The following is a 24745-nucleotide window of genomic DNA, read 5'->3' as shown; positions in this document are numbered from 1 at the left end:
TCCTGCTCTCTTTAGATGCAGAGAAGGCCTTCAATCGTGTCCCACCTATTCAACACAATGCAACATTTTCATATACAGGGCCCGTTTCTTAAGGTACTCCGGAATATTTAGGAGAAAACAATTAAACTTAGCACTAAATGACATTCACCATTAACCTTCTTGATACATAGGTATCATAGCTAACCTATTTAACAGATACAGAGAGAAAGCTGAACAAAGGAACGCCTTAAGGCAATGGTGGATAGACTCAGAAACTATCAGATATGTAAAACTGATTTATTAATACAATTTTCAGAATAAAATACATGGATCCAGGTATAACACATATAGTAAAAAATGTACATATGAAACAATCAATTAATTTAAAAACAACTAATAAAAGCAAATGACTCTAATCCCAGATGGAAGTAGAGAGTACCAGTTGGGAATCCTCCTAAGAGAGTTTTAAAAGAATACTAAAAGTTATGTCCATCCAATGTTGTTATGTGATATCGGAGTGTAAATTATATATTTTTTTCCTATGGCATGGAGAGTCCACAAATTCCAATTACTGTTGGTGTAAGGAATTGTTAGCATGATTAGCGCCATCTTGTTCTTCGCCGCCATTTTGTCTTAGGCATCCATCTTGTCTAATGATCTTGTCTAATGAATCTTTTATTATAGTGGTTTATTATGTAGTGAGAAATATGCTGATGTTAGGGAGACTTGCATAGCTAGAATAGCCCTGAGAATAACCCTGACGATGTGCTTGGATGCATTGTTATCTCTACAAGATGTCAAACGGCCTTGATTTGTGCTGGGTTATGAGGCCCAGATTTACTGTTATCTGAAGTTAGGTATTTCTGTAGAAATGACTCCCTAACACTCATTTTCTTCCAATTATATTTTAAATGAGTTTCTTTGTTCTTGCAGAAATACTATGTAAGATGATGCAATTATGAATACGTCACTTGTTAACCCTATATGCTGTAACTGTTGGCTATAAGACGTGCCTTTCAACTTGCAATAAACAGAATAGCTTTTGGAATCATAGCTGCGTGGTCTGAAATCTATTCTCATGGATATCCTGAACAAATAATGTATTAAGTTTCCAGTTGGGACACCCCCCTCCTGAAAACAACGCCTAACAGTTGGGATATTCAACTCCTGGCCAGCAGGAGGCAAGAGTACCCCAGCAGAGCTGTTAAGTGTCACTTCCCATAATCCCTAGTTATTCTCTTTGCCTCTGTCAAGGGAGGATGTGCGAAGATGGTGTCTGAAGAATTTTAATCCTTTTATGGGCACTTTTCCCTGCAAGCAAGGATTGGGGTCAAGCTGTGTCCATGTCAATTTCTTTAGTAAGAGTAATGGTGGCTATTAGCATTTAGAAGACGGAGAGGTGGTCTTTGCTTAACTTCTAACATTATTGCTACCCCTATTATAGAAAGCCAGGGTTAGTTACTCTGTTCTTTCCTTTCTACAGGTCCCTGGTAGAAGTGAAGGAATCTACCACACCTTAGAAAACAGTTCCTGCCTGACAGAGCAGGATCCACAGGTAAGTGCTTTCCCTTCTAGGTTAGAAGGTACCGGCACTATAAGGGTTAATCCTTTTGTGGAAAGCATTCTGAATGTTGGAGGAAACATACTTATAATCCTTAGAGGGCACTGCATGTTATGTGAGGGTGTTTGTGAGATGGAGGCATATTTTATTTTAATGGAGCTTGGAGAGTGTATGGAGAGACCTTGGAAGTAGTTGAGACTTTGGGGCAAGCACTTTTACATTGCCCAATCGCTATTACAGCTCTGTACTGCTTATTTTTATTTATACTCTTTATTCCAGATGTGTCTGGTTTCAAGTGCCAGTGGGATAGCACCTTCTGGAGGGGTAAGACCTCAGCAGAGCTGAGGGTTTAGGTGCATAAGTCTTTAGTGGTATACTTTTATTTGCTGCATATAAAGTAATCAAAATTAATTATATTGGGATATTTTTCCTTAATAATTGCTAAAGGAACCAAAACCCAATTATGGACACTAATACTGAAAATGAGTCATTTGATAAATGTTTACTTTGCTTGGAAGCTAAAATAATTCCTCCCGTGCAGTTTTGCTCTTCATGTTTAAATAAAGCTTTAATGTTTAAAGATAAGTTGTCTCTCTCTGAGCCCCCTGTCTCTCAGGATAGTGTTGTCCTAGCAATGCCTCAGCTTTCCCCTCAGAAGTCCCAAGCTTCTCATGCAGTGCCCTGCGGTTCCTCTCAACCTCCTACTGGGTGGGGGTTCTATTTACTAGGGGATTTTGCTGCACAGATTACTTCTGCAGTTTCTGCAGCTTTCTCAGTTACTGGTAAGAGGAAAAGGAATTTTCATTTGTGATGCAAACATGCAAGTGCTTAGACTGAGAGCCAAGATTTCTAGCCTTGCTGTTTTAGCTCATAGGGCCCTGTGGTTAAAATCTTGGTCGTCAGATGTGACTTCTAAGTCTAAACTTCTGTCTTTACCTTACAAGGGTAAGACTTTATTTGATCCTGGTCTGGCTGAGATCATTTCCAAAATTACAGGTGGAAAGGGATCTTTATTACCGCAGGACAAGAAGAATAGACCTAAGGGTTGCCAGAATTCTAATTTTCGTTCCTTTCGTAATTTCAAAGGACAGAGGTCTTCTCCCTCTTCTTCCAAGCCGGAGCAACCGAGAACCTCATGGAGGTCCGGTCAACGTTGGAACAAGGGAAAGTAAACCAAGAAACCTTCTACTGAGTCCAAATCGGCATGAAGAGGCTGCCCTGATCCTGTTTTGGATCAAGTGGGGGGCAGGCTGTTTCTTTTTTAACAGGCTTGGATCCGCGATGTTCCGTATCCTTGGGCCTTGGAGATAGTATCTCAGGGATACAAAATAGGCTTCAAGTCTTGTCCCCCCAGGGTCAGATTTCTCCTGTCAAGGTTATTTGCAAACCAGGTGAAAAGAGAGGCCTTCTTAAACTGCATAAGGGACCTATGTTCCCTGGGAGTGATTGTTCCAGTTCCTGTAGAGGAATGGCGTCAAGGATTCTATTCAAATCTGTTTGTAGTTCCTAAAAAGGAGGGAATTTTTCAGCCAATTCTAGACCTCAAGTGTCTCAAAAATTTCTCAAGGTTCCGTCCTTCAAGATGGAAACTATTGGTTCCATCCTTCCTTTGGTACAGGAAGGTCAATTCATGATGACCATAGACCTAAAGGATGCTTATCTACATATTTCCATTCACAGGGAACATCATCAATTCCTTCGGTCTGCATTTCTGGAAATCATTTCCCGTTTGTGGCTCTTCCTTTTGGCCTTGCTACGGCTCCTCAAATCTTTACAAAGGTCCAGGGGGCCCTGCTGACAGTAGTCAGATATCAAGGTAAAGCGGTGGCGCCTTACCTGGACGACATCTTATTTCAAGCGCCATCATTTCATTTAGCAAAATCTCATACACAGATGCTGTTATCTATTCTTCGTTCCCATGGGTGGAAAGTGAATCTGGAGAAAAGTTCCCTTGTTCCCGACACCAGAGTGTGTTTCTTGGGAACAATTATAGATTCTCTATCCATGAAAATGTTTCTGATGGAGGTCAGAAAATCAAAGATTCTGGCTTCTTGCCTCGCTCTTCAGTCCTCTACCCGTCCATCTGTGGCTCAGTGTATGGAGGTTTGATGGTTGCTTCAATGGACATTATTCCGTTTGCCGGTTCCATCTGAGACCTCTGCAGTTATGCATGCTCAGACAATGGAACCTATCTCAAAGGATAGTTCTGGATCCCCTTTCAAGAGACTCTCTAATGTGGTGGATGTCAAAGGATCATCTGTCTCAGGGTACATACTTCCTAAGACCATCCTGGGTGATTGTGACCACGGACGCCAGCCTTTTAGGCTGGGGAGCTGTCTGGGGCTCTCTGAAGGCTCAGGGTCTTTGGACTCGAGAGAAGTCGTCGCCATCCATAAACATTCTAGAATTGAGAGCAATTTACAATGTTTTGATCGCCTGGCCTCAACTAGCTTTAGTCCGGTTTATCAGATTCCAATCGGACAATATCACCTCGGTGGCATACATCAATCACCAGGGAGGCACTCAGAGCTCCTTAGCAATGAAGGAGGCGACTCGCATGCTGGAGTGGGCGGAGTCTCACCATTGTCTCCTCTACCATCCACATCCCAGGGGTGGACAACTGGGAAGCAGATTTTCTGAGCAGGCAGACCTTTCATCCTGGGGAGTGGGCTCTCCACCCAGAGTTTTTTTACAATGATAACTCTCAGGTGGGGGGTTCCAGAATTGTATCTAATGGCATCTTGACTGAATGCAAAGCTTCCAAAGTACGGTTCAAGATCAAGAGATCCTCAAGAAGTTCTGATAGACGCTCTGGCAGTGCCTTGGAACTTCAGTCTAGCGTACCTTTTCCCCCTGTTTGCTCTCTTTCCACGAGTCATTGCTCGCATCAAACAGGAGAGGGCATCTGTAATTCTAATAGCTCCTGCCTGGCCTCGCAGGATCTGGATCGCAGATCTGGTGAAGATGTCATCTCTTTCCTCTTGGAAGTTATTTCTGAGGAGAGACCTTCTACTTCAGGATCCTTTTCTCCCCCCAAATCTAGCTTCTCTGAACTGACTGCCTGGAGATTGAACGCTCTGCAGTATGATTTTGGCTCTGCAGTATGATTTGGCTCTGCAGTATGATTCCCCTTATCTTATTTTTCATGCGGATAAGGCGGTTTTTCGTACTAAAGTGGTATCAGATCGCAACATCAATCAAGAAATTGTTGTTCCTTCTTTTTGTCCGAATTCTTCTTCTCAGAAGGAATGTCGGTTACACAATCTGGATGTTGTGTGTGCTCTCAAATGTTATCTACAAGCTACTAAAGATTTTTGGCAGTCATCTGCCTTGTTCGTTGTTTTCGCTGGTAAGTGTAAGGGTCAGAAGGCCACTTCTACTACTCTTTATCTTTGGTTGAGAAGTGTTATCCGGTTAGCTTATGAGACAGCTGGACAGCAGCCTCCTGAGAGAATCACGGCTTAGTAAGCTTCAGTAGAGCAAATCTGCAAGGCGGCCACTTGGTCTTCTTTGCATACTTTTTCCAAATTCTACAAATTTGATACTTTTGCCTCAGCGGAGGCTTCTTTTGGGAGAAAGGTTCTTCAAGCAGTGGTGCCTTCGGTTTAGGTCCACCTGTCTTGTTCTCCCTCCCTTTCCATATGTGTCCTCTAGCTTGGGTATTGGTTCCCACTAGTAATTGGAATTTGTGGACTCTCCATGCCATAGGAAAGAAAACAAAATTTATGCTTACCTGATAAATTTCTTTCTTTCTGGGCATGGAGAGTCCATGACCCGCCCTTAGTACATTTAAGACGGCTGGTTTTGTTCAGAGACCTCAGGCACCTCTATATCTTTGTGTTATCTTCTTTTTCCATTTTCGTTTGGCTGAATGACTGGGGATTATGGGAAGGGAATTGGCATTTAACCGCTCTGCTGGGGTACTCTTTGCCTCCTCCTGCTGTCCAGGAGTTGAATATCCCACTAGTAATTGGAATTTGTGGACTCTCCATGCCCGGAAATAAATAAATTTGTCAGTTAAGCATAAATTTTGTTTTGGTACCAATCAATCCTGAGATCTGAGTTGTGTCCAAAAGGTTGATGAAGAAATGTGGCAAAAACTGGTGAAATTTGAGCAAAAATCGTCATAAAAAATAATAATTAAAAAAGTAATAAAAAAAAATATAAAAAAAGAATACAAATACAAACATAAAAAAAAAATGTGAATAAAAATGTGGATATTCGTATAACAATGGGGTTGTCACTGACGCCTAGATTTAGAGTTGGGCGGTAGCCGTGAAAACCAGCGTTAGAGGCTCCTAACGCTGGTTTTTACCGCCCGCTGGTATTTGGAGTCAGTCAGGAAAGGGTCTAACGCTCACTTTGCAGCCGCGACTTTTCCATACCGCAGATCCCCTTACATCAATTGCGTATCCTATCTTTTCAATGGGATCTTTCTAACGCCGGTATTTAGAGTCGTGGCTGAAGTGAGCGTTAGAAATCTAACGACAAAACTCCAGCCGCAGAAAAAAGTCAGGAGTTAAGAGCTTTCTGGGCTAACGCCGGTTCATAAAACTCTTAACTACTGTGCTCTAAAGTACACTAACACCCATAAACTACCTATGTACCCCTAAACCGAGGTCCCCCCACATCGCCGCCACTCTATTTAATTTTTTTAACCCCTAATCTGCCGACCGCCACCTACGTTATCCTTATGTACCCCTAATCTGCTGCCCCTAACACCGCCGACCCCTATATTATATTTATTAACCCCTAACCTGCCCCCCACAACGTCGCCGCCAGCTACCTACAATAATTAACCCCTAATCTGCCGACCGCAAAGCGCCGCCACCTACGTTATCCTTATGTACCCCTAATCTGCTGCCCCTAACACCGCCGACCCCTATATTATATTTATTAACCCCTAATCTTCCGCCCCCGCTATCGCTGACCCCTGCATATTATTATTAACCCCTAATCTGCCGCTCCGTACAACGCTGCCACCTACATTACAGGGAGTGCAGAATTATTAGGCAAGTTGTATTTTTGAGGATTCATTTTATTATTGAACAACAACCATGTTCTCAATGAACCCAAAAAACTCATTAATATCAAAGCTCAATAGTTTTGGAAGTAGTTTTTAGTTTGTTTTTAGTTATAGCTATTTTAGGGGGATATCTGTGTGTGCAGGTGACTAGTACTGTGCATAATTATTAGGCAACTTAACAAAAAACAAATATATACTCATTTCAATTATTTATTTTTACCAGTGAAACCAATATAACATCTCAACATTCACAAATATACATTTCTGACATTCAAAAACAAAACAAAAACAAATCAGTGACCAATATAGCCACCTTTCTTTGCAAGGACACTCAAAAGCCTGCCATCCATGGATTCTGTCAGTGTTTTGATCTGTTCACCATCAACATTGCGTGCAGCAGCAACCACAGCCTCCCAGACACTGTTCAGAGAGGTGTACTGTTTTCCCTCCTTGTAAATCTCACATTTGATGATGGACCACAGGTTCTCAATGGGGTTCAGATCAGGTGAACAAGGAGGCCATGTCATTATATTTTCTTCTTTTATACCCTTTCTTGCCAGCCACGCTGTGGAGTACTTGGACGCGTGTGATGGAGCATTGTCCTGCATGAAAATCATGTTTTTCTTGAAGGATGCAGACTTCTTCCTGTACCACTGCTTGAAGAAGGTGTCTTCCAGAAACTGGCAGTAGGACTGGGAGTTGAGCTTGACTCCATCCTCAACCCGAAAAGGCCCCACAAGCTCATCTTTGATGATACCAGCCCAAACCAGTACTCCACCTCCACCTTGCTGGCGTCTGAGTCGGACTGGAGATCTCTGCCCTTTACCAATCCAGCCACGGGCCCATCAAGACTCACTCTCATTTCATCAGTCCATAAAACCTTAGAAAAATCAGTCTTGAGATATTTCTTGGCCCAGTCTTGACGTTTCAGCTTGTGTGTCTTGTTCAGTGGTGGTCGACTTTGAGCCTTTCTTACCTTGGCCATGTCTCTGAGTATTGCACACCTTGTGCTTTTGGGCACTCCAGTGATGTTGCAGCTCTGAAATATGGCCAAACTGGTGGCAAGTGGCATCTTGGCAGCTGCACGCTTGACTTTTCTCAGTTCATGGGCAGTTATTTTGCGCCTTGGTTTTTCCACACGCTTCTTGCGACCCTGTTGACTATTTTGAATGAAACGCTTGATTGTTCGATGATTACGCTTCAGAAGCTTTGCAATTTTAAGAGTGCTGCATCCCTCTGCAAAATATCTCACTATTTTTGACTTTTCTGAGCCTGTCAAGTCCTTCTTTTGACCCATTTTGCCAAAGGAAAGGAAGTTGCCTAATAATTATGCACACCTGATATAGGGTGTTGATGTCATTAGACCACACCCCTTCTCATTACAGAGATGCACATCACCTAATATGCTTAATTGGTAGTAGGCTTTAGAACCTATACAGCTTGGAGTAAGACAACATGCATAAAGAGGATGATGTGGTCAAAATACTCATTTGCCTAATAATTCTGCACTCCCTGTATAGCTATGTACCCCTAATCTGCTGCGCCTAACACCGCCGACCCCTGTATTATATTTATTAACCCCTAACCTGCCCCCCTCAATGTCGCCTCCACCTGCCTACACTTATTAACCCCTAATCTGCCGAGCGGACCGCACCGCTACTATAATAAAGTTATTAACCCCTAATCCGCCTCACTCCCGCCTCAATAACCCTATAATAAATAGTATTAACCCCTAATCTGCCCTCCCTAACATCGCCGACACCTAACTTCAATTATTAACCCCTAATCTGCCGACCGAATCTTGCCGCTACTGTAATAAATGGATTAACGCCTAAAGCTAAGTCTAACCCTAACCCTAACACCCCCCTAAGTTAAATATAATGTAAATCTAACGAAATAAATTAACTCTTATTAAATAAATTATTCCAATTTAAAGCTAAATACCTGTAAAATAAACCCTAATATAGCTACAATATAAATTATAATTATATTATAGCTATTTTAGGATTTATATTTATTTTACAGGTAACTTTGTATTTATTTTAACCAGGTACAATAGCTATTAAATAGTTAAGAACTATTTAATAGCTAAAATAGTTAAAATAATTACAAAATTACCTGTAAAATAAATCCTAACCTAAGTTACAATTAAACCTAACACTACACTATCAATAAATTAATTAAATAAAATACCTACAATTATCTACAATTAAACCTAACACTACACTATAAATAAATTAATTAAATACAATATCTACAAATAAATACAATGAAATAAACTAACTAAAGTACAAAAAATAAAAAAATATTTACAAACATTAGAAAAATATTACAACAATTTTAAACTAATTACACCTACTCTAAGCCCCCTAATAAAATAACAAAGCCCCCCAAAATAAAAAAATGCCCTACCCTATTCTAAATTTAAAAAGTTCAAAGCTCTTTTACCTTACCAGCCCTGAACAGCATGCCCCAAAGAATTCAGCTCTTTTGCCTCTAAAAAAACACATATAATACACCCCCCCAACATTACAACCCACCACCCACATACCCCTAATCTAACCCAAACCCCCCTTAAATAAACCTAACACTAAGCCCCTGAAGATCTTCCTACCTTATCTTCACCATGCCAGGTTCACCAATCCGTCCTCGGAAGTCTTGATCCAAGCCTCGGAAGTGTTGATCCAAGCCCAAGCGGGGGGCTGAAGAGTGACGTCCAAATCCATCATCGGGCTGAAGTCGGAAGTCCATCATCGGGATGAAGTCTTCTATCAAGCAGCATCTTCAATCTTCTTTCTTCTGGAGCGGAGCGGAGCCATCTTCTTCCCAGCCGACGCGGATCCATCCTCTTCGAACGACGCCTACTAGCCGAATGACGGTTCCTTTAAATGATGTCATCCAAGATGGCATCCGTCGAATTCCGATTCCGATGGAATCAGCCAATCAGATTGAGCTCGCATTCTATTGGCTGATCGGAACAGCCAATAGAATGCAAGCTCAATCTGATTGGCTGATCGGATCAGCCAATCGGATTGAACTTGAATCTGATTGGCTGATTCCATCAGCCAATCAGAATTTTCCTACCTTAATTCCGATTGGCTGATAGAATCCTATCAGCCAATCGGAATTCGACGGACGCCATCTTGGATGACGTCATTTAAAGGAACCGTCATTCGGCTAGTAGGCGTCGTTAGAAGAGGATGGATCCGTGTCGGCTGGGAAGAAGATTGCTCCGCTCCGGAAGAAAGAAGATTGAAGATGCTGCTTGATAGAAGACTTCATCCCGATGATGGACTTCCGACTTCAGCCCGATGATGGATTTCTTCAGCCGCCGCTTGGATCCAGACTTCAGCCCGAGGATGGACGTCACTCTTCAGCCCCCCGCTTGGGCTTGGATCAACACTTCCGAGGCTTGGATCAAGACTTCCGAGGACGGATGGGTGAACCTGGCATGGTGAAGATAAGGTAGGAAGATATTCAGGGGCTTAGTGTTAGGTTTATTTAAGGGGGGTTTGGGTTAGATTAGGGGTATGTGGGTGGTGGGTTGTAATGTTGGGGGGGGGTATTGTATGTGTTTTTTTTACAGGCAAAAGAGCTGAATTCTTTGGGGCATGCCCCACAAAGGGCCCTGTTCAGGGCTGGTAAGGTAAAAGAGCTTTGAACTTTTTAAATTTAGAATAGGGTAGGGCATTTTTTTATTTTGGGGGGCTTTGTTATTTTATTAGGGGGCTTAGAGTAGGTGTAATTAGTTTAAAAGTGTTGTAATATTTTTCTAATGTTTGTAAATATTTTTTTATTTTTTGTACTTTAGTTAGTTTATTTCATTGTATTTATTTGTAGATATTGTATTTAATTAATTTATTGATAGTGTAGTGTTAGGTTTAATTGTAGATAATTGTAGGAATTTTATTTAATTAATTTATTGATAGTGTAGTGTTAGGTTTAATTGTAACTTAGGTTGGGATTTATTTTACAGGTAATTTTGTAATTATTTTAACTATTTTAGCTATTAAATAGTTCTTAACTATTTAATAGCTATTGTACCTGGTTAAAATAAATACAAAGTTACCTGTAAAATAAATATAAATCCTAAAATAGCTATAATATAATTATAATTTATATTGTAGCTATATTAGGGTTTATTTTACAGGTAAATATTTAGCTTTAAATAGGAATAATTTATTTAATAAGCGTTAATTTATTTCGTTAGATTTAAATTATATTTAATTTAGGGGGGTGTTAGTGTTAGACTTAGCTTTAGGGGTTAATCCATTTATTACAGTAGCGGCGAGATTCGGTCAGCAGATTAGGGGTTAATAATTGAAGTTAGGTGTCGGCGATGTTAGGGAGGGCAGATTAGGGGTTAATACTATTTATTATAGGGTTATTGAGGCAGATTAGGGGTTAATAACTTTATTATAGTAGCGGTGCGGTCCGCTCGGCAGATTAGGGGTTAATAAGTGTAGGCAGGTGGAGGCGACATTGAGGGGGGCAGGTTAGGGGTTAATAAATATAATACAGGGGTCGGCGGTGTTAGGCGCAGCAGATTAGGGGTACATAGCTATAATGTAGGTGGCAGCGGTGTACGGAGCGGCAGATTAGGGGTTAATAATAATATGCAGGGGTCAGCAATAGCGGGGGCGGCAGATTAGGGGTTAATAAGTGTAAGGTTAGGGGTGTTTAGACTCGGGGTTCATGTTAGGGTGTTAGGTGCATACTTAGGAGGTGTTTCCGCATAGCAAACAATGGGGCTGCGTTAGGAGCTGAACGCTTCTTTTTTGCAGGTGTTAGGTTTTTTTTCAGCTCAAACAGCCCCATTGTTTTCTATGAGGGAATCGTGCACGAGCACATTTTTTAAGCTGGCCGCGTCCGTAAGCACCGCTGGTATCGAGAGTTGAAGTGGCGGTAAATTATGCTCTACGCTCCTTTTTTGGAGCCTAACGCAGCCATTCTGTGAACTCTAAATACCAGCGGTATTTAAAAGGTGCGGCCAGAAAAAAAGCATGCGTAGCTAACGCACCCCTTCTAACGCAAAACTCCAAATCTAGACCTGAGTGTTTTAAGACTATCTTGAGAAAGGCCTAACTACATGCCAAAACACGTTGACACTACGGCTCTTTTGTGATAAGCCTCCATGTTAGGAGACATGTTATGGTACTTTTTAGTTACTATATTGCACTGTATTGATTCATTCCACAGGTACACATGGATCATGGTCAGCACATAGGATTATATTTTTTTTTTTGACACCCAGTGATAACCCCATTTTTATACGAATATCCACATTTTTATTCACATTTTTTTGTATATATTTTTGCTCAGATTGCACCCATTTTTGCCACATTTCTTCATCAACCTTTCGGATACAATTCAGATCACAGGATTGGGACTAAATTATAATTGACACTCCAGTATCACATAATTACATTAAATGGACACTCTTAGTTTTCATTTATAACTTTCTTAGAAGGATTCTCAACTGGTACTCTCTAATTCAATCAGGGATTAGAATCATTTGCTTTTATTCATTGTTTTTATATTAATTGATTGTTTCATATGTACATTTTCTACTATATGTGTTATACATCGATCCATGTATTTTATTCTGAAAATTGTATTAATAAATACATTTTACGTATCTGATTAAAGCGCTCCTTTGTTCAGCTTTCACTCTGGAATATTTACTCTCAACCAATAGCCTGCATCCTTGTTAATGAGATGTTCTCTGACGACGTGAAGCTACAATGGGGCACCAGTCAGGGATGTCCTCTCTCCCCGTTGCTTTTCGACCTTGTTCAGGAGCCTCTAGCCTTCAAATTGCAACAGTGCTTTCCAGGTATTATGCTGACATCTTGAGAGTAATAGAAGATTTCAACAACTTTTCGGGATATAAAGTTAATATGACCAAGTCGGATTCTATGGCTGAATAAACACACAAATAGTAATGCCCAATATGCCTTTGCTGAGGTGGACTCGCTCACCTTCTTGGGCATTCAGCTTCAACAAAATCCACATCGCTTGTATGACTTAACTATCACCAAGCAGTGTTCTACTCTCTGTAACCAGTTGTAGCACTAGAAAAATCTACCGTTATCACTCATGAGCCGAATTAGCCTAGTAAAGATGGTCACCCTGACCACTATTCTTTATCGTCTACTTATGCTCCCATTCTCCTGACTAAACATGATCTTTCCATAATGAATAAAGCTTTTAGGATATACTTATGGCGTCATGTGGAGCCCCAGATCGCCATGAATAAACTTCACCTCTCTTACGTGAATAGCATTCTGGCCTTCCCGAATCTTACATTTTGCAACTGGGCAGCACTAATGCCGCTTGTCATGGACTGGCAGCTGAATACCAAACACTAGTCATTTTGACCTGGAGCAGTCAGTACTAAGGCCCCTTGATATCTCCTAACTCTGTATGCTAAAATTAGTTACAATCCCCCATCCTATATAGGGACCCTTTGGGTGCCTGGCATTCTGCCCATAGATCTAAACCTATCTTATAAATTTATTCCATTGGTGGGTAATCTGAACTTTCCAGTGGCCATGGATACTTCGCCTTTTTTGATATTGATAGAGTTGGGACACCCTGGACTCAGGGTCGCACATGGTAAACACTTTCACAAATTAAGCCATTAATACCCAATCCGAAATAAGCACTTTTACGCATATTTACAAATGAGACATTATACTGACAATCTTAAGGCAGCTGATCCAAATTTTTGGACTAACCCTCCTTTTGGCATATCCAAGACTGCCTTTAAAGTTGGTAACTTTACCCATCAGGCTTTTATCAGACTCTTCTACGTAAGGCTACAGAAAAGATATGTGTGCCTGTAATGGATAGCTGGGATACCGTGGTTAGCGATGGGATCTCAATATAGGATACCCAAAAAAGTTTGGAACTGACCAAAAAAAAAAAAAACACCCTCGCTGCTCCTTTGCAAGAAACACAAATTAATTTTACACCTAGATTAGATCACCCCCAACCGCCTCTCCAAATGGAGGCCTATGCTAGCAAATAGAAATGTTAAATGTGGTTTTGAGGCCCCTGACATTTTCACTACTTTGCCTACTGTCTGTAGAGCCACCAATTCTGGTCCCGACTAAGGTTCTGGATAAAAAAAATGCTCAGAATCACGGTCACCCTACAGATAGAGCAGATATGTCTGTTCAGAGGGGAGGGAATACCTAACAAATATCACAACTTACAAACTTTAATAATGCTGATAGCCAGAAAGATTTTTGTATCTCTGGACAGTTAGGAAGGCCCCATCTATTACACAATTTAAGCATAAACTCTACAAGCAGCTATTCACTGAACAATTTGATTTAAAGTTTGGCAATGCAAGTAGACTACAGCCCTTTCTGCTAAAATGGGAGGGATTTCTAATGGCACTTTCACCCACAATGCAACGACAGATTTTGCTGCCGTTTGCCCAGACGGAGCTGCTGCCCAATGCCTCCCTTCGGGGGAAATGGGTCCTCCTATATGAACCTCAAGACAGATCTATGGAGAGACTAGACCAAAATAAAATATAATTGGCAGATATTTTATAACCTTTCTATTCCCCTATGTGTGATGGAGAGACAGGGGGAAAATTCCCTCTCCCCTCCCCTTTTTTTCTCTTTTCTTTCCCTTCTTCTCCTCCTGTTATCTTTCTAATTCTTCTCTCTCTCTCTCTCTTATTTATCACACCTCTCGTATCATAAATGAACCCCAATACTTTCCCAACTGTACCTTATCATTGACCCTAGACTATTGGTTAATGTTATGTTTTTTTTGTTTGTTTGGTGAAAAGAAAAACAGAATTTATGTTTACCTGATAAATTACTTTCTCCAACGGTGTGTCCGGTCCACGGCGTCATCCTTACTTGTGGGATATTCTCTTCCCCAACAGGAAATGGCAAAGAGCCCAGCAAAGCTGGTCACATGATCCCTCCTAGGCTCCGCCTACCCCAGTCATTCGACCGACGTTAAGGAGGAATATTTGCATAGGAGAAACCATATGGTACCGTGGTGACTGTAGTTAAAGAAAATAAATTATCAGACCTGATTAAAAAACCAGGGCGGGCCGTGGACCGGACACACCGTTGGAGAAAGTAATTTATCAGGTAAACATAAATTCTGTTTTCTCCAACATAGGTGTGTCCGGTCCACGGCGTCATCCTTACTTGTGGGAACCAATACCAAAGCTTTAGGACACGGATGAAGGGAGGGAGCAAATCAGGTCACCTAAATGGAAGGCACCACGGCTTGCAAAACCTTTCTCCCAAAAATAGCCTCAGAAGAAGCAAAAGTATCAAACTTGTAAAATTTGGTAAAAGTGTGCAGTGAAGACCAAGTCGCTGCCCTACATATCTGATCAACAGAAGCCTCGTTCTTGAAGGCCCATGTGGAAGCCACAGCCCTAGTGGAATGAGCTGTGATTCTTTCGGGAGGCTGCCGTCCGGCAGTCTCGTAAGCCAATCTGATGATGCTTTTAATCCAAAAAGAGAGAGAGGTAGAAGTTGCTTTTTGACCTCTCCTTTTACCGGAATAAACAACAAACAAGGAAGATGTTTGTCTAAAATCCTTTGTAGCATCTAAATAGAATTTTAGAGCGCGAACAACATCCAAATTGTGCAACAAACGTTCCTTCTTTGAAACTGGTTTCGGACACAGAGAAGGTACGATAATCTCCTGGTTAATGTTTTTGTTAGAAACAACTTTTGGAAGAAAACCAGGTTTAGTACGTAAAACCACCTTATCTGCATGGAACACCAGATAAGGAGGAGAACACTGCAGAGCAGATAATTCTGAAACTCTTCTGGCAGAAGAAATTGCAACTAAAAACAAAACTTTCCAAGATAATAATTTAATATCAACGGAATGCAAGGGTTCAAACGGAACCCCCTGAAGAACTGAAAGAACTAAATTGAGACTCCAAGGAGGAGTCAAAGGTTTGTAAACAGGCTTAATTCTAACCAGAGCCTGAACAAAAGCTTGAACATCTGGCACAGCAGCCAGTTTTTTGTGAAGTAACACCGACAAGGCAGAAATCTGTCCCTTCAGGGAACTTGCAGATAATCCTTTTTCCAATCCTTCTTGAAGGAAGGATAGGATCCTAGGAATCTTAACCTTGTCCCAAGGGAATCCTTTAGATTCACACCAACAGATATATTTTTTCCAAATTTTGTGGTAAATCTTTCTAGTTACAGGCTTTCTGGCCTGAACAAGAGTATCGATAACCGAATCTGAGAACCCTCGCTTCGATAAAATCAAGCGTTCAATCTCCAAGCAGTCAGCTGGAGTGAAACCAGATTCGGATGTTCGAACGGACCCTGAACAAGAAGGTCTCGTCTCAAAGGTAGCTTCCAAGGTGGAGCCGATGACATATTCACCAGATCTGCATACCAAGTCCTGCGTGGCCACGCAGGAGCTATCAAGATCACCGACGCCCTCTCCTGATTGATCCTGGCTACCAGCCTGGGGATGAGAGGAAAGGGCGGGAACACATAAGCTAGATTGAAGGTCCAAGGTGCTACTAGTGCATCCACTAGAGCCGCCTTGGGATCCCTGGATCTGGACCCGTAGCAAGGAACTTTGAAGTTCTGACGAGAGGCCATCAGATCCATGTCTGGAATGCCCCACAGCTGAGTGACTTGGGCAAAGATTTCCGGATGGAGTTCCCACTCCCCCGGATGCAATGTCTGACGACTCAGAAAATCCGCTTCCCAATTTTCCACTCCTGGGATGTGGATAGCAGACAGGTGGCAGGAGTGAGACTCCGCCCATAGAATGATTTTGGTCACTTCTTCCATCGCTAGGGAACTCCTTGTTCCCCCCTGATGGTTGATGTACGCAACAGTTGTCATGTTGTCTGATTGAAACCGTATGAACTTGGCCCTCGCTAGCTGAGGCCAAGCCTTGAGAGCATTGAATATCGCTCTCAGTTCCAGAATATTTATCGGTAGAAGAGATTCTTCCCGAGACCAAAGACCCTGAGCTTTCAGGGATCCCCAGACCGCGCCCCAGCCCATCAGACTGGCGTCGGTCGTGACAATGACCCACTCTGGTCTGCGGAATGTCATCCCTTGTGACAGGTTGTCCAGGGACAGCCACCAACGGAGTGAGTCTCTGGTCCTCTGATTTACTTGTATCTTCGGAGAAAAGTCTGTATAGTCCCCATTCCACTGACTGAGCATGCACAGTTGTAATGGTCTTAGATGAATGCGCGCAAAAGGAACTATGTCCATTGCCGCTACCATCAACCCGATCACTTCCATGCACTGAGCTATGGAAGGAAGAGGAACGGAATGAAGTATCCGACAAGAGTCCAGAAGTTTTGTTTTTCTGGCCTCTGTTAGAAAAATCCTCATTTCTAAGGAGTCTATAATTGTTCCCAAGAAGGGAACCCTTGTTGACGGGGATAGAGAACTCTTTTCCACGTTCACTTTCCATCCGTGAGATCTGAGAAAGGCCAGGACGATGTCCGTGTGAGCCTTTGCTTGAGGAAGGGACGACGCTTGAATCAAAATGTCGTCCAAGTAAGGTACTACAGCAATGCCCCTTGGTCTTAGCACAGCTAGAAGGGACCCTAGTACCTTTGTGAAAATCCTTGGAGCAGTGGCTAATCCGAAAGGAAGCGCCACGAACTGGTAATGTTTGTCCAGGAATGCGAACCTTAGGAACCGATGATGTTCCTTGTGGATAGGAATATGTAGATACGCATCCTTTAAATCCACCGTGGTCATGAATTGACCTTCCTGGATGGAAGGAAGAATAGTTCGAATGGTTTCCATCTTGAACGATGGAACCTTGAGAAACTTGTTTAAGATCTTGAGATCTAAGATTGGTCTGAACGTTCCCTCTTTTTTGGGAACTATGAACAGATTGGAGTAGAACCCCATCCCTTGTTCTCTTAATGGAACAGGATGAATCACTCCCATTTTTAACAGGTCTTCTACACAATGTAAGAATGCCTGTCCTTTTATGTGGTCTGAAGACAACTGAGACCTGTGGAACCTCCCCCTTGGGGGAAGTCCCTTGAATTCCAGAAGATAACCTTGGGAGACTATTTCTAGCGCCCAAGGATCCAGAACATCTCTTGCCCAAGCCTGAGCGAAGAGAGAGAGTCTGCCCCCCACCAGATCCGGTCCCGGATCGGGGGCCAACATTTCATGCAGTCTTGGTAGCAGTGGCAGGTTTCTTGGCCTGCTTTCCTTTGTTCCAGCCTTGCATTGGTCTCCAAGCTGGCTTGGCTTGAGAAGTATTACCCTCTTGCTTAGAGGACGTAGCACCTTGGGCTGGTCCGTTTCTACGAAAGGGACGAAAATTAGGTTTATTTTTTGCCTTGAAAGGCCGATCCTGAGGAAGGGCGTGGCCCTTACCCCCAGTGATATCAGAGATAATCTCTTTCAAGTCAGGGCCAAACAGCGTTTTCCCCTTGAAAGGAATGTTAAGTAGCTTGTTCTTGGAAGACGCATCAGCCGACCAAGATTTCAACCAAAGCGCTCTGCGCGCCACGATAGCAAACCCAGAATTCTTAGCCGCTAACCTAGCCAATTGCAAAGTGGCGTCGAGGGTGAAAGAATTAGCCAATTTGAGAGCATTGATTCTGTCCATAATCTCCTCATAAGGAGGAGAATCACTATCGACCGCCTTTATCAGCTCATCGAACCAGAAACATGCGGCTGTAGCGACAGGGACAATGCATGAAATTGGTTGTAGAAGGTAACCCTGCTGAACAAACATCTTTTTAAGCAAACCTTCTAATTTTTTATCCATAGGATCTTTGAAAGCACAACTATCCTCTATGGGTATAGTGGTGCGTTTGTTTAAAGTGGAAACCGCTCCCTCGACCTTGGGGACTGTCTGCCATAAGTCCTTTCTGGGGTCGACCATAGGAAACAATTTTTTAAATATGGGGGGAGGGACGAAAGGAATACCTGGCCTCTCCCATTCTTTATTAACAATGTCCGCCACCCGCTTGGGTATAGGAAAAGCTTCTGGGAGCCCCGGCACCTCTAGGAACTTGTCCATTTTACATAGTTTCTCTGGGATGACCAACTTGTCACAATCATCCAGAGTGGATAATACCTCCTTAAGCAGAATGCGGAGATGTTCCAACTTAAATTTAAATGCAATCACATCAGGTTCAGCCTGTTGAGAAATGTTCCCTGAATCAGTAATTTCTCCCTCAGACAAAACCTCCCTGGCCCCATCAGACTGGGTTAGGGGCCCTTCAGAGATATTAATATCAGCGTCGTCATGCTCTTCAGTATCTAAAACAGAGCAGCCGCGCTTACGCTGACAAGTGTTTATTTTGGCTAAAATGTTTTTGACAGAATTATCCATTACAGCCGTTAATTGTTGCATAGTAAGGAGTATTGGCGCGCTAGATGTACTAGGGGCCTCCTGAGTGGGCAAGACTCGTGTAGACGAAGGAGGGAATGATGCAGTACCATGCTTACTCCCCTCACTTGAGGAATCATCTTGGGCATCATTGTCATTATCACATAAATCACATTTATTTAAATGAATAGGAATTCTGGCTTCCCCACATTCAGAACACAGTCTATCTGGTAGTTCAGACATGTTAAACAGGCATAAACTTGATAACAAAGTACAAAAACGTTTTAAAATAAAACCGTTACTGTCACTTTAAATTTTAAACTGAACACACTTTATTACTGCAATTGCGAAAAAACATGAAGGAATTGTTCAAAATTTATCAAATTTTCACCACAGTGTCTTAAAGCCTTAAAAGTATTGCACACCAAATTTGGAAGCTTTAACCCTTAAAATAACGGAACCGGAGCCGTTTTAAACTTTAACCCCTTTACAGTCCCTGGTATCTGCTTTGCTGAGACCCAACCAAGCCCAAAGGGGAATACGATACCAAATGACGCCTTCAGAAAGTCTTTTCTAAGTATCAGAGCTCCTCTCACATGCGACTGCATGCCATGCCTCTCAAAAACAAGTGCGCCACACCGGCGCGAAAATGAGGCTCTGCTTATGCTTTGGGAAAGCCCCTAAGGAATAAGGTGTCTAATACAGTGCCTGCCGATATTATTATATCAAAATACCCAGATAAAATGATTCCTCAAGGCTAAATATGTGTTAATAATGAATCGATTTAGCCCAGAAAAAGTCTACAGTCTTAATAAGCCCTTGTGAAGCCCTTATTTACGATCGTAATAAACATGGCTTACCGGATCCCATAGGGAAAATGACAGCTTCCAGCATTACATCGTCTTGTTAGAATGTGTCATACCTCAAGCAGCAAGAGACTGCACACTGTTCCCCCAACTGAAGTTAATTGCTCTCAACAGTCCTGTGTGGAACAGCCATGGATTTTAGTTACGGTTGCTAAAATCATTTTCCTCATACAAACAGAAATCTTCATCTCTTTTCTGTTTCTGAGTAAATAGTACATACCAGCACTATTTCAAAATAACAAACTCTTGATTGAATAATAAAAACTACAGTTAAACACTAAAAAACTCTAAGCCATCTCCGTGGAGATGTTGCCTGTACAACGGCAAAGAGAATGACTGGGGTAGGCGGAGCCTAGGAGGGATCATGTGACCAGCTTTGCTGGGCTCTTTGCCATTTCCTGTTGGGGAAGAGAATATCCCACAAGTAAGGATGACGCCGTGGACCGGACACACCTATGTTGGAGAAATGTTATTTAAACATTTTTAAATGTAAAAGGAACCTCAGGAGAACCTCTTATTACTGGCGTAGATTGGTAATAACAGACTTTAAATTTCCACGTCATCTAATACCACACACCCCTTGAATGGAGATGTCACCATCAATCAGGACATATGTAACTGCCACAGACATCTTCACTTATTGTAATGATTGTGAGATTTTATTTATGTATGACTGCAAAATCAATGTATTGACAGTCAACATTCATATTAATGTTACACAATTCTGCGCATAGTGCAGTTTTATATAACATTAACAAAGTGGACCCTGTAAAAAATAAAGCACGTTAAAAAGGGACAGTCTAGTCAAAATTAAACTTTCATGATTCATATGGGGTATACAATTTTAAATAACTTTCCAATTTACTTTTATCAACAAATTTGATTTGTTCTCTTGGTATTTTTTCCTGAAAGCTAAGCCTAGGTAGGCTCATATGCTTATTTCTAAGCCCCTGAAGGCCACCTCTTATCTCAGTGCATTGACAGCTATACAGTGCTAGCTCATGTGTGTCTTATAGATAACATTGAGATCACTCACGTGGAGTTATTTATGAGTCAGCACTGATTGGCTAAAATGCAAGTCTGTCAAAAGAATTGAAATTAGGGGGCAGTCTGCAGAGTTTTAGATACAAGGTAATCACAGAGGTAAAAAGTGTATTAATAGAATGTGTTGGTTATGCAGAACTGGGGAATGGGTAGTAAAAGGGATTATCTTTTTTTTTTTAAACAATAACAATTCTGGAGTAGACTGTACCTTTAAAGATTGAAACCTCCCCAAACTTTATTTGCCTTCCTCTTCGGCAATCTTTATTTTTTCCCAAACACACGTCACGGTGGCTAATCACAGCACATCAGATTGCACCATTGAACTAAATGTAGCAAGCTCCCATACTGGTTAAAGCTGTTGGTTGTATTACCCAGAGTGGGAGAATTACGTCACATTAATAACGTTGACTGCCCCTTTAATGTGTTCCAGTGATCAATTTTAACCACTGGACTGTTTTAAATTGCTTACAAATAGCTACTTTAACTTTATTTTGTCATTTAAAACAGCTGTTTTTCCTATTGAAATTGCCACATATGCTAACAATTTCAATACTGCAGTAATGGCTACAAAAAAGCTATGCAAACAAGCAGTATCAAAATAAATCAACTTCCCAGTGGCAGAGAGAAAACCCAGACCTTTTTATAGGGTGTCCATACATCAACTTATCTACTCCTTGCCTGAAAAAACTACCCATTTAACATAAGGCTGTGGCGCCCTCTGGTGTCTAAACACAATACCTGTTGAAAGGCAAAAACAAACATCCGAATGAACAATTTGTTTCATATTTCTTTTATTTTTCTCATGTGAATATAATTGCAGCACTCTGAAATATTACTTAAAAAAGATGAACAAAAATTAAGAGGCATCTATTGCATTAAAAAATCAAATTAAAAAAAAAAGCAAAAATAAAAATATAACAAGTCCTTTAGGCTGTAGCATCCACGTCTCTCAATGTACAGGATCCATTAACTTCATTTCCAGGCTGGGTAAATCTAAGCTACACATTTAATGCATCCATACAGCAAAACAAACCATAAAGAGGCGTCCAAAATATTCAGTCAGTGCAGTATCTGCTCCAGTGTTAAAGAATACAGCTGGTAATCATGATTTGTTATTAGGAGTCTATGGATTTTCCCTGACCAGTGACATATGATGTTTTAGAAATGCTTTTATAATACAAAAACGTTTGTTTCCTTTCCTTGGTTTTAAATGATGCTCGTAATTCAGGTCCCATTGAGTTTTATGTTTAGACCAAAAATAAACAAATATTTCTTTATGTTGTCACATATGATCTGTTATTCTACTTTATTGTAATGATAGGAAACTATTCTAACAAATTAAAAATGTACATCATTTGTATACTTCATGTAGTATTACGTTTATAGCCATTTTACAAGAATAAGTGCGTATGTAGATTTTCCCTTTTTAAATATTTGGGGGGATGGTAAACAACAGAATAACGGACAAGTGATAATGCAAAAGTATTATTAAAAGGCTTATGAAACCCAAAAATTTCCTTTGGTGATTCAGATAGGGCATATAATTTTAAACAACTTTACAGTTTCTTTATATGATCTATTTTGCTTAATTCTCTTTGTATCCTTTGTTAAAGGAGCAGCAATGCACTACTTAGAGCAAGCTGAACACATTGGTAAGCCAATGACAAGAGGCGTACATGTGCTCCCAGCTAATGAGCCTACCTAGGTATGGTTTTCATCAAAAGATGCCAAGAGAACCAAGCACATTAATAGAAATTGGAAAGTTGATTAACATTGTATGCTCTATCTGAATAATCAAAGTTTATTTGGGTTTCATATCCCTTTAAAATCGCATCTGTAAAACTGCATTATTTCACACCATATTACCGGAACACATACCATGGTATATACAATTATACACACTATATATTGCACATGTGACATGTCAGATGGCTTTAGGGTTGACTGCATTCACAGAGATCCCAAACACTCTTCCTACAACTAAAGGATAGAGTGGGAGAAAACTAGTTAAATTGTATGAAGAAAAACAGCGGCCTCTGTCATGTTAAATGGACACGCTGCCGTTATAATTGTGAGCTATATTAGCTGGCCAAGTTCCGATGAGAACATTCCAAAATAATAAACTAAATCTAATTTTATGTTTATAATCAGATGCATAATTACTCTACTTTAGATATTCCTTTTGTGGACAACAATATTTACAACAGCAGCACAGGATGTACTACTGATAATTTCACTTACACAGACACACATCGTCAACAAGACCAATACAAAGCCATTCATTATGTATCACTGGTCATCACGGCTGCTTCCCCAGCTTGGACCACGCAAGGTTTAAGAGCACTAACCTATCGTTACTATCTTCTTCTCTGTTTCAAGGATTTTGCTTTATTATGAATGGATTCCATGGTTCTCTATCCAATGTTTACATTTATTAAGAGCTTTTAACAAGACAAGCTCCATTTTTTTTGCAAACCACAAACATCTTCACATTCCCACCGTTCACGGACCATCGTCTTCCATCTAATTTTGTAACACAAATGGCAAAACATCTTTAGTCCAAACTAGCGTGCATTAAAACACCCTGGCTTGCTGCGCTCTTTGATTTCCTCATTTTTTCAATGGCTTTCAACAGATCTTGCTGTTGTATTGGTCGAATCTCTTCATAAAAACTAGACAAAAATATATAAAAAAAATAATTATTTCAAAGAGATAGAGAGAGAAAAAGAAAGAAATCCACCTGGGAGTCAAAATAAAAAGTGTAAAATATCAAAAAAATAAAACAAACTAAAAGTGATAAGTAATGAATAAAGTCCTTAAAAGGAAATGGAGTTTTAATTTGAACATTAAGGTCTTTGGATTGGTAGCAAGTACACGCATGTAATGCCAAGTTCCAAAGCTAAACATAAATATGTGGTGTGTATGCAGGGGTAATGTCCAAGTGTATTTAGCCCTCAGAGAATGGTTTCATTGTGTTTCACTTACTTTTTTTGTACTTGTAATGCTTTTTAGGTTATTTTAATTATTTTTTATTCTTTGTGGTACGACTACGCATGAATCATTGAATCATACTGAAAGTGTTTATACGATAGAGCTTCTGACCGCTCTATTCCATGTGAGTAATTTTCCTATGAAGACTTACTCTATTCCCTAAGTCTATCAAGTGTTACTCTATTGCTTTTCAAATAATATTGGGGAAAGATTTAATTGTGGTAGAGTATGAACCAATCAAACATAATACAAGTCATTACACAACACAGCTCATATCAGCTTTAATTAATGTGAATAATACTCCATCCAAAAGCTAATATTCTTGATATCTTCCTACAATTCTTCAACATCACTCAAGCTTTCTTAGATACCTACAAGCTACAAACTTTTATTCTAAAGATTTCGGAATAATTCCAGATCTGGGGATGTGTGTGTATGTATATTGTTATTGTTTGCTGTGTTTAAAACAGTAATTGGAAGCATAAAGTATGAGATATAGTATATCTAATTTGCATATCCAGGTCATTGCAACTTTAGCATTAACTAATATTTATATTTTTCTACACTGCTAACTACTCTGTTGCAACAACGTTATGTACATATTTGCATTTATTATTATGAAATTGCTGGCACTCCATTACTAATGTGTTCCTGAATTTCTTTCAAAGCACCTGATATTACTTAGATCCCTATCACTTTACCTGTCCGGTAACAATCCCTTGCACAGTCTTGGGTACTGTGTACAGCTTGGGTGTAATAATATACTAGGTAGTTTTGAATGGCATAGATGTCATTTTTCATTCTAAGATGTGCACATCTCCAGGGTTCTAGATTGTCTCATGTTCTCAGATTTAATCTAAAATATATTTTATGTTATGACAATATACACCTGGCATTTATCTATTTAGCTATTGCCATCTTTGGTATTTAAGG

At 40.6% G+C, this 24745-nt stretch overlaps 1 protein-coding gene across 2 annotated transcripts in view; it reads right to left on the bottom strand.

The window, feature by feature from the left end:
* Positions 1–21595: 21595 nt before the first annotated feature.
* The window catches only part of ATAD1 (ATPase family AAA domain containing 1), a 26703-nt gene continuing 23553 nt past the window's right edge, over positions 21596–24745 (bottom strand). For both annotated transcript variants that reach the window (XM_053692216.1, XM_053692217.1), the window contains exon 10: positions 21596–23493. In XM_053692216.1, the coding sequence (XP_053548191.1) occupies positions 23376–23493 (118 nt within the window). In that variant the 3' untranslated portion in view covers positions 21596–23375. The remainder of the gene's footprint in view (positions 23494–24745) is intronic.

Source organism: Bombina bombina, chromosome 9, assembly GCF_027579735.1.
Source record: "Bombina bombina isolate aBomBom1 chromosome 9, aBomBom1.pri, whole genome shotgun sequence".
NCBI lineage: Eukaryota > Metazoa > Chordata > Amphibia > Anura > Bombinatoridae > Bombina > Bombina bombina.
This window is presented reverse-complemented; position numbering and strand designations above follow the sequence as displayed.